General features: G+C 43.4%; 1 protein-coding gene across 2 annotated transcripts in view; it reads left to right on the plus strand.

Annotated features, from left to right (window-relative positions):
* The window catches only part of USP12 (ubiquitin specific peptidase 12), a 104,055-nt gene that overhangs the window by 67,556 nt on the left and 22,979 nt on the right, over positions 1-13,520 (plus strand). Inside the window, exons 3-4 of one of the 2 annotated variants that reach the window (XM_053900701.1) lie at positions 1,135-1,348; positions 10,490-10,719. In XM_053900701.1, coding sequence (XP_053756676.1) covers positions 1,135-1,348; positions 10,490-10,719 — 444 coding nt within the window. The remainder of the gene's footprint in view (positions 1-1,134; positions 1,349-10,489; positions 10,720-13,520) is intronic. The other variant, XM_053900703.1, reaches the window with a different exon arrangement.

A 13,520-nucleotide genomic window follows, 5' to 3' on the forward strand; every position in this document is an offset into this window, starting at 1 on the left:
TCACTGCATGATGGTGCTGTGAGAATTGCTCTCTTTCCTTTTTTATACTCTCAAGGTACCCCCCCCCCCCCCCAGGTCCTCCCTGGCTTTTGGGTGTTTTGTCAGCTGACTTTGGGAGCCAGTGTCTATTAATGGGAAGGGAAAAGGGAGACAACAAATGTTTGTCAAACTATGTGTCAGTTTCTCTTAAGGTAGGAGTGTTTTCCCCATTATTAAAGAGTAGGAAGTTGAAGTTCAGTGAGCTGTGGTTACACATTCCAGATCACATGGCCGGTAAGAAGTTGAGGATTTAACTCTGCACCTGACGCTCATTTGTAATATATCCAGAATGATGTGACCCGGCATCTCAGCATTTCAGTGGTGGTTGTGCTGGCACGCTGATGATTTTTTTTTTTTTTTAAGTGTATTTATTTTGAGAGAGAGGGAGCGTGACCTGGGAAGGGGCAGAGAGAAAGGGAGAAAGAGAGAATCCTAAGCAGGCCCCGTGCTGTCAGCGCAGAGCCCGACGCGGAGCTCAGTCCCACCAACCCGTGAGATCACGACCCAGGCCGAGATGGAGAGTCAGATGTTAACTGACTGAGCCACCCACGTGCCCTGCTGATGGTTTTTAATGTAATATTTCACAGGATCTCATTTGACTTTGCTTTTTGTTTTGATTTCTTGAACGGCACTTAAGAATCGGATAGAAAACTTTACTTTTGTGTTTTTTTAAAGAATTTTTGAGAGCTATGTTTTAAAATGTATCATATATAAATGGTTGGTTAGTATCCAACCAACATATAATAATAGTGGGAATTGAAAAAGAAAAAATTACACAGGATTTTAAACCTTAACTACTTTGTTTAAACTATATAATTTTTTGAATTTGTTTTCATAAAGGCCAAATTTATCGCATCTGTTTTCCTTCCATTTTAACCTGCAACCAATGCCTGGAGCATCCATTTAATGTTAAAAAGGCAAATTTGCAATCAGAATAATTATTTCTACTCTCAGATACCTTTTAATTTATGAGGGTCATAAATTCCCTGAATTCCCTGTCTTGTCTCTGTTTTCTTAATTGTACACGTGGAAATTCTTTCTCTTGAAAATATGTTGCCCCAAATTTAACAAGATTTTTTTTTTTTTCTATTCTAGTTTGGGAATACCTGCTACTGTAATTCAGTTCTTCAAGCACTTTATTTTTGTCGTCCATTTCGGGAAAAAGTTCTAGCTTACAAGAGCCAACCTAGGAAGAAGGAGAACCTTCTTACCTGCCTAGCAGACCTCTTCCATAGCATAGCCACTCAGAAGAAGAAGGTTGGGGTGATTCCTCCTAAGAAGTTCATAACAAGATTACGGAAGGAAAATGGTAATTCTTCTACTTCTGAATATATTCTTACGTAACAGGAAGGGTAAATACGGCACACTGTAAGTCAGTAAGCACTGACCAAGCATCTGTTTTATGCCTGACAATATGTTAGCCATTGAAGAGACCAAAGCTGATGTTCCTGTCTTTAAGGACATGCCAGTTTAGTGAGGAGGCAGCCACACAGTAATTAAAATGAGGTGTGATTCATTTTGGAAGTATGTTAGACAAAGACCAAATTTCTTTATGCCAGGAGATAGAAATGATTTTTTTTTTTTTTTTTTGCCTGCCTGACTTTTCTATCAAGAGTGAAGTATTATGGGTTTTTCCCCCCCCCCACATTATTGTTTTGGTAATGCTTTCCATACGTTAACCCTTAACCCATTCTATCCTTACAATGACCTGATGCAGAGAGCCTGTTATTTCGCCCATTTTAGCCGTGAAAAGGACAAAAGCGAACCTTTCCAGGAGTCCTACCCCAGGGAAAGGAAAGAGCCAGAACAATAAAACTTTTTGGCTTAGGGTAGGTGGTTTTAACTCCACTCACCCCTTTAACAAAAATAGTTACTGATTAAGCCCCGCTTTCCTTTTCTCTCTTAAAATGTTTTTCACTTAATTTTCACAGCAAGCCCCTATGTTAGACGTTATTCTCTCTCTTGACATGAGATGATTGACGCTCAGAGAAGTAAAAGTGGCTTGTCGGGGTCCCATATGTCTTCCTGACGTCTAAATCCCTTATTCTGTCTAGCAGGGTCTGTTAAAGAATTCAAATGGGACTTAAATAACATGTGGAATTCTGTTTTGTTTGATAAAGGCACTTAAATCATTGTAGAAATAAAATCGAGTGGTATTTTAGTTTGATTTCTTATCAAAAGATAAGAGATAAGATTTGAGAAGTCTTTAAGATTGGTTATTAAACATACTACTGAATAATCCTGTCCTTAGCTGCCGCCATTCATTATCCCATGAATTGAGATAGGCCTCGTGGGTCAAATCTAGTTTCCCAAAACATAACAAGACGCTGAAATAATGTGACAATAGGCTGTTTATTGTTCTTGAGTCTGATTCAGGTGTTAAAAGATTTTATCTCCTCCAAATACAGATACAGAGCAGTGGAACCGTCGCTCACAAAAATAAATCTTTTTAAGTGTTTCCCGTATGAAAGCCAAACATCTTTACTTTCTCAAATTACAGAATTGTAGGGTGTCTTCTGTTTTTTTTTTTTTTTTTTTTTTTTTTTCAACATTTTTTATTTATTTTTTTGGGACAGAGAGAGACAGAGCATGAACGGGGGAGGGGCAGAGAGAGAGGGAGACACAGAATCGGAAACAGGCTCCAGGCTCCGAGCCATCAGCCCAGAGCCCGACGCGGGGCTCGAACTCACGGACCGCGAGATCGTGACCTGGCTGAAGTCGGACGCTTAACCGACTGCGCCACCCAGGCGCCCCATGGGTGTCTTCTGTTTTTAAGGACACCACAAATAACTCCATTAGAGAATGGCTGAGTGATTCACGTCCTCTCTGTCTTTTTTGTCTGTACTGGTATGAAACTTCAGAAATTTTGTCCCGGTAGAAAATTCACGTGCATGGTAATTGAACATGCCATCCTTTCAGTGATTTTGTCAGCATTTTAGAAACGTACAACATCAGAAAGCTGAAACTCACACAGAATACACGTCCTTTTTCTTTTTCACTGAATAGTGTACTTTTCTTGACATTATCGCTCAGTGTATTGTCTGTGCTCTTAGTTGGGGCTGCCGTAACAAAAATACCGTGGATTGGGTGGCTTCAACAATAGATACCTATTTCTCACCGTTCTGGAGGCTGCGAAGTTCAAGGGTAACGTGCTGGCAGCTTCCCCGTGTGATGTCGGCCCTTGTCCTGGTTTGTAGGCGGGCTGCCTTTTTGCTGTGTCCCCCACACGGTGGAGAGAGAGAAGCAAGCTCACTCCCCTCTCTTCTTACGAGGGTGCCGGTCCCAGCCCTCAAGACCTGAAAGTCCTTCCAAAGGCCCCATTTCCAAACAGCATCGCTTTGGGGGTTAGGGTCTCAACCTACGAACTCTGGTGGGGGCACACGCATGCAGTCCTTAACGTGATTGTTAAGTGTGCAGTGACTTGTTAAGTTTAGATTCACTCCTAAACACGGAGCTCAAGTTACTGTGTTTGGAAAGGTGTGTGTGGATTTATGTATTTGTTTGTCAAAGCTGGGATGTTTTTAGAGTGTTTATTGTTTTTTAATAATTCGGTGTTTTCTGAAAGTTTTTATATGTTGAGGCAGAGTAAATTGGCGCACCGTAGACTTATTTTGTTGAATGAAACTGATCGCAGAATGAGTATTCCAAACTTATCTTTTCGTAGTTTTGTTTCATTTTTCTGTACCTCAGGAACAATATGGAATGGAAAAGCATGTTTATTATTCGATGTTGCTGGCTTTTGTATGTTTTGAAATACAGTTTTGCCTTTCGATTCTTTTCCTGATAATCGTGTAAAGGAGAAGAGGAACATACAAATTAAAGAGGATTCAGGCGCACCTGGGTGGTTCAGTCGGTTAAGCGTCCGACTTCGGTTCAGGGCGTGATCTCACGGTTCGTGGGTTCGAGCCTGCATCGGGCTCTGTGCTGACAGTCAGCTTGGAGCCTGGAACCAGCTTCGGATTCTGTCTCCCTCTCTCTCTGGCCTTTCCCAACTCCCACTCTGTCTCTCTCTCAAAAATAAACATTAAAAAATAAATTAAAAAAAAATACAGAGGATTTAATTGTATACACCCTCCTGAGATTGTCTGCTAGTTGTTTTTAATCTCTGGAACATTGGATGCTGCCTGTTTCAGAATTACCACTAACTTTCACTGTTGGACTCTTGTTCCTTTTTTTTTTATTTTTTTTTTATTTTAGCACATGTGGGTGAGAGAGGCGGAAGGAGGGAGGGAGGGGGGGCAGAGAGAGAGAGAGGGAGGGAGGGAGGGAGAGGGAGAGGGAGAGGGAGAGAATGAATATCTTAAGCAGGCTCCACACGCAGCGCGGGAGCCTGACGTGGGGCTTGATCCCACAGCATTCAAGACCTGAACTGAAATCGAGAGTTGGATGCTCACCCAACTGAGCCACCCAGGCACTCCTGGACTGTTGTTCTTAAATCCCTTTTCTTCCATGTTACGCTGTAAACTTAAGGTTTTGCATTTTCAGTAGATACTAGCTCAATATTGTGCTAATCGCTGTTGCTTTATATTACTAATCATTCTGATATCCCTTGGAAAGAATCTGTATTAACTTCAGTAATGGATTTGTGTTTTCAAAATTTTAATTCGTGTTGCCTAATCACAGCATATGACAACTGTGGCATAGTGCTTTTATAGTGTGATAGATACAGTGGTGACACTTAGTGCTTTTACGGTATGATACAGGGCTAACACTCGCTCCATAACCGTGTTACCTTTGATGATGGGAGACTAGCTGAATGTTTGTATTGGTTAACTGTTATGTATTTAGCTCCTGCACAGCACCAGAAACGAGGAGCTGACATTCTCACGGGGAAGGCACTCAATCGTGTAATATAATGTATTGGCTCTGTGAAAACAAAACAAAAACAGGGAAAGGGGATAGAGAATGAGGGAGTTGATAAGTTTTGTTAGATCAGAGAGTTAAAATGAGAAGCCATTGGAAGATCTGGGGCAAAATTGTTCCAACTGGATAGAATAGAAATCGCATTTGCCCTGAGGGCTTGATGGGCAGCGAGGAAATTAATGTGGCTGGAGTGGAGTAAGATAAAGATGGAAAAGGGAGGGGCCTGGGGCTTGGGTTTTATTTCGAAAGTCGTGGCAAGCTGTTGGGGGGTGCTGAGCAGGGGGTGATAGGTTTTGATCTGCATTAGAAGGAGATCCCTGTGGCTGCTGGGGGCGGGGGGCAGCTTGAGTGGGAGCAGGGAGACCATCCCAGAGGCTACTGCAGTCATCTGGGGTAAGAAATGAAGCCCTCTCTTTCACATCGCTAACTCCCTATAGGCCCTCTATTATTTTCGAAGAATTAAAACATAGACTGGTGATCGAACTGTGTGCTAGCCGGCATTGACTCAGCTGAAGAGTTGGGGATCGGTTAGGTTGGGCTTGAGAGTCCGACCCGCTGGTGCCTGTAGCTGTGCGCTCAGACTCGCTGGATCGTCACACTGTTGTTTTGGGCCACGGTTGTTCCTCTCCTGTCATCTTAGCTGTTTCAGCCCCCAGTTTTGTTCATTCGTTCGTTCGTTCACTCCTTCGTTCGCTCGTTCATAAAATGTCAAGCACATCTAATACGTGGCAGGCACTGTTCTAAGTGCTGGGGAGACAGCAGTGAATGGGTAGAAGTGGTCTTTATTCTCGAGAGACCTGCAAGAACGTAGCAGTGGCTCAGGCGATGTGGAGAGATACTAATGCAAATATACATGCATATTTATATGTATATGTTTTAAAGCTTATTCATTTTGAGAGAGTGAGAGACAGAGCATGCAAGGGAGGGAGGGGCAGAGAGAGAGAATCCCAAGCAAGTTGAGCACTCTGAGCGCGGAGCCCAGCGCGGGTCTCGAACTCACAAACTGCAATATCGTGACCTGAGCCAAAGCCAGGAGTCGGACGCTTAACCGACCGAGCCACCCAGGCGCCCCTGTATATATTTAAGTGTTGGTCTTCCTTAAGTGAGGAAATAATTAGAAGTCACACCTATTGGGGCGCCTGGGTGGCTCGGTCGGTTAAGTGGCCGGCTTCGGCTCAGGTCATGATCTCACGGTCCGTGGGTTCGAGCCCCGCGTCGGGCCCTGGGCTGATGGCTCAGAGCCTGGAGCCTGCTTCCGATTCTGTGTCTCCCTCTCTCTCTGCCCCTCCCCTGTTCATGCTCTGTCTCAAAAATAAATAAACGTTAAAAAAAATTAAAAAAAAAAAAAAAAGAAGTCACACCTATTAAGTAGGTTTGAGTAAATAATTTCCGACATTCATTTTAATCCTTTTTCTTCAGAAGGAGCACAAAAGATTTTCTATGTAATAAAAGCTACTAGCTATTTCTGAATTAGGAAAAACACGTAACATTTTTAAGCGTTGATTTAGTTTTCTTTTTTTTTTTTTTGCATTAATGTTGCAGCTATATTAGAACTTTAGTCGTCTGTACTTTCCATATACATTTATTTAATAACGAAATTGTCTCTCCCACTAGACTGTCGGTTCCATGACGGAGGGAACCCATTTGTTTTTGCTCTCCATTGTATTCCCAGCACATAATCCAGTTCCCGGCACATAGTAGGTTCTTACTGAATATTTGTTGACTGAATGAGTGAATTTGTTTTTAATTTGCCAGAACAAGCTGGAAGTCCACCCTTCCCATTATGCTACTTAGCAGAGAAGAAAGCAAACCATAAGGAAACCAAGATTTTAGGAATCTAATATAATACAATTTCCAGGGATTATCCTGTGGCCATTTAGTTGATTTTTCTTTGGGGGGGGGGGGGTCCTGGTTAATGTTTTTAAAGTTGTATTGGGTGCTCTTAGGCATGGCAGGATTCTGGCATATACAGCATACTGTATTTATAGAAAATGGACTATAAATTATTTTAAACATTTCAGCAAAATGCTGAAAGACTATTTTCTGGTTTACTTTACATCTCAGTTCCAGAGCATTCGAGTCAGTGGAAGTATGTCTGTGAGTGTGAAGTCATTGTTCTGTGTTAAAAAAAAAAAAAAAAAAAAAAACAAAAACCCAAAAAAAGATGTTTTAAGTGTTTAAAAAGCAAAAAGATTTGCACATTTTGCTTTACAAAAATTATTATTCTGAAAAACATGCATAGATGCTAAAATAATTTTTAACAGGAAAAAATAAGACTTCATTATTATTTTTCTTAGCCAGAAAATTTTTCATTTAGATCTTTGTAGGTATTCTTTAATTTCGTAGTTTAAGAATTATTTTTTAATTTGAGAGAGAGCGTGCATGCGAGTGGGGCAGGGGGGCAGAGGGGAAGGGAGAGGGGGAGAGAGAGAGAGAGAGAGAGAGAGAGAGAGAGAGAGAGAGAAAGAATATCTGAAGCAGGCTCCATGGCCTTAGCGTGAAGCTCAGTGCGGGGCTCGATCCCACAATCCTGACATCATGACCTGAGCTGAAATCAAGAGGGGGTCACTCAACCGACTGAGCCACCCAGGTGCCCCTGTAGTTTATTTTAAATATTTATGGCAAAAAATGTACTCCTTAAAACTTCGGTTGTAAAAAATGCTTGATTTAGTGGAAAAGAGACTAGATGACAGCATAGAGCCTAGCGTGTAGAGACCCACCATAGTGATTGTTCCTGCCTCACTCCGCTAGGTCCTTACAGTGTCTGTAAAATATTTGTACTTACTTCCTCTTAGTGACTCTAGCATCATTTACTTCTGTGTCTTACCTTAGCGGACCTGGGCGGCTCTCGATTTGTGGCCCGGGGATGGATGAGTAAGTGAGGGATGAAAAGGGAACTTCAAGGGGTCAAGTGCACTTGAGGAAGCAGCCCGGACACTGAAAGTGTCAGGGTCAGTGCAGGAGTCGGGATGAACAAAGACACCATGAATCAGGCCATCTGTCGGTGAGGGAGGGGGAGGCGGCCGACGGCCACAGAAGGATGGGGCTTAAGGCCAGATCTTAATAGCTTTTTTGATGGAGGGCGAGGGTTTTTAATATGCAGATGACATGGGACGATTTAGAAGTGGCCGCAGGGAGCTCAAAAATGCCAAAGGTTGGAGACGTGGGGAGTTTAGAACAGAAACTGGCTCCTGGAGGGAACAGCAGAAAGGGTCGAGAGAGTAGCAAATCCCAAGGTCGAGGAAGGACGTAAGGGACAGTAAATGAACGACAGTAATAGAGGATGGGAGCCTAGGGTTGGGGGACGGAGTAGTATTTTCAGGGATGAAGGATTATTGCATCGAGAGGCAAGGTGAAAGGTGATTGACTTGAGTTTTCCCAACTTTGGCCCAGACCAGTCCAAAGGCGGAACCATCCAAGGTTTCTGAGCGCGACTTGGCTTGGTCTGAGGGATGGAGTAGATGGCCAGGGGGGTCTGCAGTGGAGGGGGCTCTGTCACGATGGGTGTGGTGCCGAACTTCTGGGAGCGGGGGAGGGGAATGGTGTCACGGCGCTTGGCTGCCTCACGGGCAGAGACCGTTGCACACTCGGAACACGAAATTACGCATCAGTAGATGTTAAGTCCACATAGGCCGATGCACTGTATCTTAGGGCTCAGGGCTGTTACTGTTCTGAGAAAGAACATAAGGGGTTTGTTTAAGGCTAACGGGTCCCTCAGGGCAAAGCTTACAGCAGAGAGATGAAGCGTGAACAGATGGATGCTTCCTGTGTGGCTCATAGTACATTTTTTTTTTTTAATTTTGTTTTTGCATTTATTTGTTTTTGAGAGACGGAGCACCAGCGGGGGAGGGGCCGAGAGAGAGAGAGGGAGACACAGGACCCGAAGCGGGCTCCAGGCTCCGAGCGGTCGGCCCAGAGCCCGACGCGGGGGCCCGAACCCACAAACCGCGAGATCGTGACCCGAGCCGAAGTCGGACGCTCAAGCGACTGAGCCACCCAGGCGCCCCTCACTCCACTCTTCACATTGTTGTGCTTGACTTGAAATCCAAGAGAGGTTGAGTCAGTTGCCTGTGACATGCATGTAATTAGTGGTAGGACCGTCATCGGAATCCCAACAGTCTTGCTGTAGCAACTGCACCTTCAATCTGATACTTTTTAAAGGTCTTTCTGACGCCAGGATTGAAATCATTCTTTTATTTTCTTTGAGTATACCTCCCCAGTGAACATTCTCACCTGTTCCCATTCTGTTTGTACAGTGACTTTGCAAAGGAACATGGTATTCCGTTTTACGGACCAGAAAATTAAGACGGTTTTGATTACCATGAAGTTGAACGTCTTTGCGTGTTTCTTAACCTTTCGAATTTAGCTTCTATAAATTGTTGATTCCAAGTCCTTTCCACACTTTGTATTTCCTTCGGCTCAAGCTCTTTCTGTGTTGAAGAAGTTAATAACTTTTAGGTTTTATGGTTTTTTGTAAACCTTTTCAATGATTTCTAATCCAGAGGATTTAACTTTACGCAGTCATAACTGTAGCTCTTCTAAAATGGAATATTTTGTTTTATCTTAGACTCTCCCGAAGTTTTCTTCCTAATTTATACTCTTTTATTTAAAATACGTTAACTGTAATCTTCCTGGAATTCGTTAAATGGTCCTCGAGGATCTATCAAGGTAAAATTTTCCTGACCCGGTACCTGCTGCACGTGTTTGACTAAGCCGCAGGCGTCCGTCTGTCCGTGCGCGGCTCAGTCACCCCGCCTGCCGGAGTCGGGACTGCCTGGTTTGCATCTTGGGCCTGCATTTCCCAGCAGCGTGACTTTTCCTCTCTGATCCCCTTCCCTCATTTGAAGGATAACCATAACGATGTCACAGCGGTGTTCAAAAGATCCAGTGGGACCCCGCCTGTAAAGTCCGTACCTTTCAGTGTCAGGTTGTGTCGGGTCAAGCGCAGGGTAGAGCAGTATTTCCATCACATTTACCCATTTGTGTAGCTGCGGGGCACCTGTCACCTTTGGAAGGGCCTTAGGGACCATCTGGCTCGAATAGGTCATTGGTGACACCACTGTTTCCTGGACCTGACTGCAGCTCAGACTCGCCTGGAGGACCTTTGAAAAGTCCCGGGTCCCAGCCCCCCCCCCCCCCCCCCCCCCCCGCCCCGACTGAATCCCGAGGATGCACAGCCCAGTGATTCAGAATTGCAGCAAACTTTCTGTGTGGTTCTTAAGCATTTGGCTTCCCGTTGGTAAGAGGTTGTCCGGTGTCAGTTTTACAACTTGCCACGTCGTAATATTTACGGAATAATACAGCGGTTTCTGGTCCCTTCCATATGTTATGTAAATGTACAATGCGGGTTTTGCCCTTTTCTCATGGATCGGTTAGTATCGTTTCTCTAAAAGGAAAGTTCTCATCTCAACTGTCTTTTCTCCAAATTTAGTCCTATTTCCATATGTGAAAGATTGTTTCTTGTATGTGACCGACAATGCCAGACGTTTGTACTTGGTTCTGATAGACTATGAGATTCTCGTTTTAAATCTAGTTTTAATGAAGTTACTAATTCTGAAATAATGCCCTCATGTATTTTTGGTTTTAGAACTTTTTGACAACTACATGCAACAAGATGCCCATGAATTCTTAAATTACCTACTAAATACAATTGCTGATATTTTACAAGAAGAGAGAAAGCAGGAAAAGCAAAATGGCCGTTTACCTAATGGTAATATCGACAGCGAAAATAACAGCAGCCCACCAGACCCGACGTGGGTTCATGAGATTTTTCAGGGAACATTAACAAATGAAACCAGATGTCTTACTTGTGAAACCGTAAGTATATGATAAAATTTTAGAGGGAGCAAATTTACTTCCTTTTTACCGAAAGTTCTTTGGAGGATGAGTGAGAGAGTGGAACGCGAGGCTGGAATTTCTTAGGTGTAGGATAAACGAAGATTAAAGATGTACCTGTCACTTGAAAGGGATCTGTCTACACTTTTTCCATAATGTTGCTTATTAACAGTGAATACCTGCGACGACAGAAAAAGTAACTTCCTGCAGTTTTGGACCACAGTTGACCCTTGGACAATAGGGGGTCGAACTTCCTGGGTCCACCTGTTTGCGGATTTTTTTTTTTTTTTGGATACAGTACCGTAAATGTATTTTCTTCATAATGTTTTCTTTTCTCCAGCTTACTTTACTGATATCACGATACAAAGTGTGTGTTCATCAAGTGTTTACGTTATCGGTAAGGCTTTTCTGGTCAACAGCCGGCTGTTAGTAGTTAGCTTTTTGAGGAGTCGAAAGTTACGCCCAGATTTTCAACCGCAGCGGGGGTGTGGGTTGGGGAGTTCGGTGCCCCTGACCCCCCTCTGCATTGTTCAAGGATCTCAACCGTGTTTGATTCTGTTTCAGTAGAAGAGGCCAGAGAGCCGGGTTCTGGAAATTCTGTGTCCGTGTGTCAGGCAAGCCCGTAAGAAACTTACAGGTCAGGGAGGCACATGCGTTTGTTTTTCCTTTCCCTACAGTTATGTGTCTCGTTGGAATAAAAACTAAAGCGTATTTGTTATACTCCGCGGGGAAGGCACCCGCTTGCTGGATACTTTGTAAAGACGAGCAGTAGGGAGGAAGCCCAAAAAGGATTCCACTGGGTTCCACATGGGATCGGATAACTCAGTCCTTTTGTTATATCGTTACCTCGTTACCTCATTTCTCACTTGAGGAATGAAAGATCAGACTCTTGTTGAATCAGGCATCCACTACTCAGTTTTGCCAGTTGAGCCAACAGTGTCCTTCACGGCATTTCTTCCCCTGCAACCGCATCTGGTTAAGAGTTTGCTCGAGCGGTGTGCGTTTCATATAGTTGTCATGTTTTCTCTAGCCGCCTTTAATCTGGAACATTCCCGTAGTGTTTTTGGTCTTTTATGACATTCGTTTTACATTTTAAAAGAAGATGTGCCTCCTTTTTAAAAACAGTTGAACATTGCTCTTACCGAGTTTGCCTGATGCTTCCTTCTAATTAGATGCGGGTGCGTTCTTGGCTGGAGTGGTCAGTTAGTGTTGTGTCCTTCTCAGGGCATCCTGTCTGGGCACACAGTACCCACCTGCCTCTTGATGGGGAAATTAACTTTGATCTCCCATTCAAATTGTTGTTCAGTTTCTCCGCTTGGTGATGACCGGCCTTTATGCCCTTGTAACTAGTGGGCAGTCTGTGGGGAGACACAAATACCTTGTTCTTCATCAACATCTCCCCTAGGATCCAGCATCCGCTGAGGATTTTTGCCTGACTCAGCCGTCAGCATGATGGTCGCACTACTAGTTTTAAGAGGAGAGGAGCATCGTCCAGGGGAAAAGAGAGTCCACGGCGAGAAAAGATCAGATGTTTTATGGATGTTTGGAAGAATAACGTAGTTCCCTGGTTGACTAGATCAGATAAACTTGCACTGGCGGAGGCTAATAAGGAGCCGTATTCTTCTTTTTTAATTAATAGACTTCAGAAGAATTGAGTGGGAAGTACAGAAAGTTCCCGAATACCTCCTCTCCTCCACTTCCCCCTGTTATTAACATCTTGCACTACTGAGGTGCATTGGTTGCAGTTGATGGGCCACTAATTGATGGCTGCATTATCAACTAACTCTGTAGTCCATATTTGAGTTCGCTCTTGGTATCACCTGTTCTGTGGTTCTGTGTATTTTGACAAACGTATAATGACCCGTGTCTTTCACTACAGTATGATACAGAGTAGTTTCAGTGCGCTAAAAATCCTCTGTGCTTCACAGATTCACCCCTCCTTCCTCCCCAAATCCCTGGCAGCCATCGGTCGTTTTACTGCCTCCATAGTTTTGACTTTTGCAGGGTGACACGTACAGTTGGAATCGTAGATAGGAGCGAGGCCTTTTCAGATTTCTCCTTTCTCTTAGCAATAGGTACCTGAGGTGTCTCCATGTCTTTTTGTAGCCTGGCAGCCCGTTTCTTTTCACCACGGAATTCTGTTTCATCGTGTGGACATATCACAGTTTATCCATTCACATACTGAAGGGTGTCTAGGTTGCCTCCCACTTGTGATGATTATTGCTTTGTCTTCTCTGGGCCTCTTGCCTCTCCATGTAAACTGGAGAATCATAAAAGATTTAGAAACTGGTTTATTATCCATAAAATCATGTGCTGTGATTTTGAATGGATTGTGTTGACTCTGTTGATCAAGTTGGGCAGAACTGACTTCTTGACGACGTTGAGTCTTTACTGTCCATTTACATGGACTATACATTTATTTACATCTTTCTTTCTTATGGAAGAAGTCATCTTGTCGTTGTCCTCGTGTTGATCTTGTACATACTTTGTTAGCCTTACATACCTAAGTGTAGGGGTTTTTTGTTGTTCTTTTGTCTTTTGTTTTGTTTTTGGTGCTAATGTAAACAGTAGTGCGGTTTCTTTCTCTTACAGCAAATAGTGATCCTTTTGATTCAACCATGAATAAAAAGATAGGCTCTTTCAGTGGAACCCTAACCAATAAAGCTGAGTGACTGTTGACTGTGGATTATGCGTTCATCTTTTTAACTATAACCAGAGCTCTGCAGGATGATCATTGTCAACAGTGTAATTTTAGTTAATGAAAGGACACAGTTGTAATAAAT

Source organism: Panthera pardus, unplaced genomic scaffold (genome assembly GCF_024362965.1).
Source record: "Panthera pardus isolate Hobbes unplaced genomic scaffold, ASM2436296v1 HiC_scaffold_1, whole genome shotgun sequence".
Taxonomy (NCBI): domain Eukaryota; kingdom Metazoa; phylum Chordata; class Mammalia; order Carnivora; family Felidae; genus Panthera; species Panthera pardus.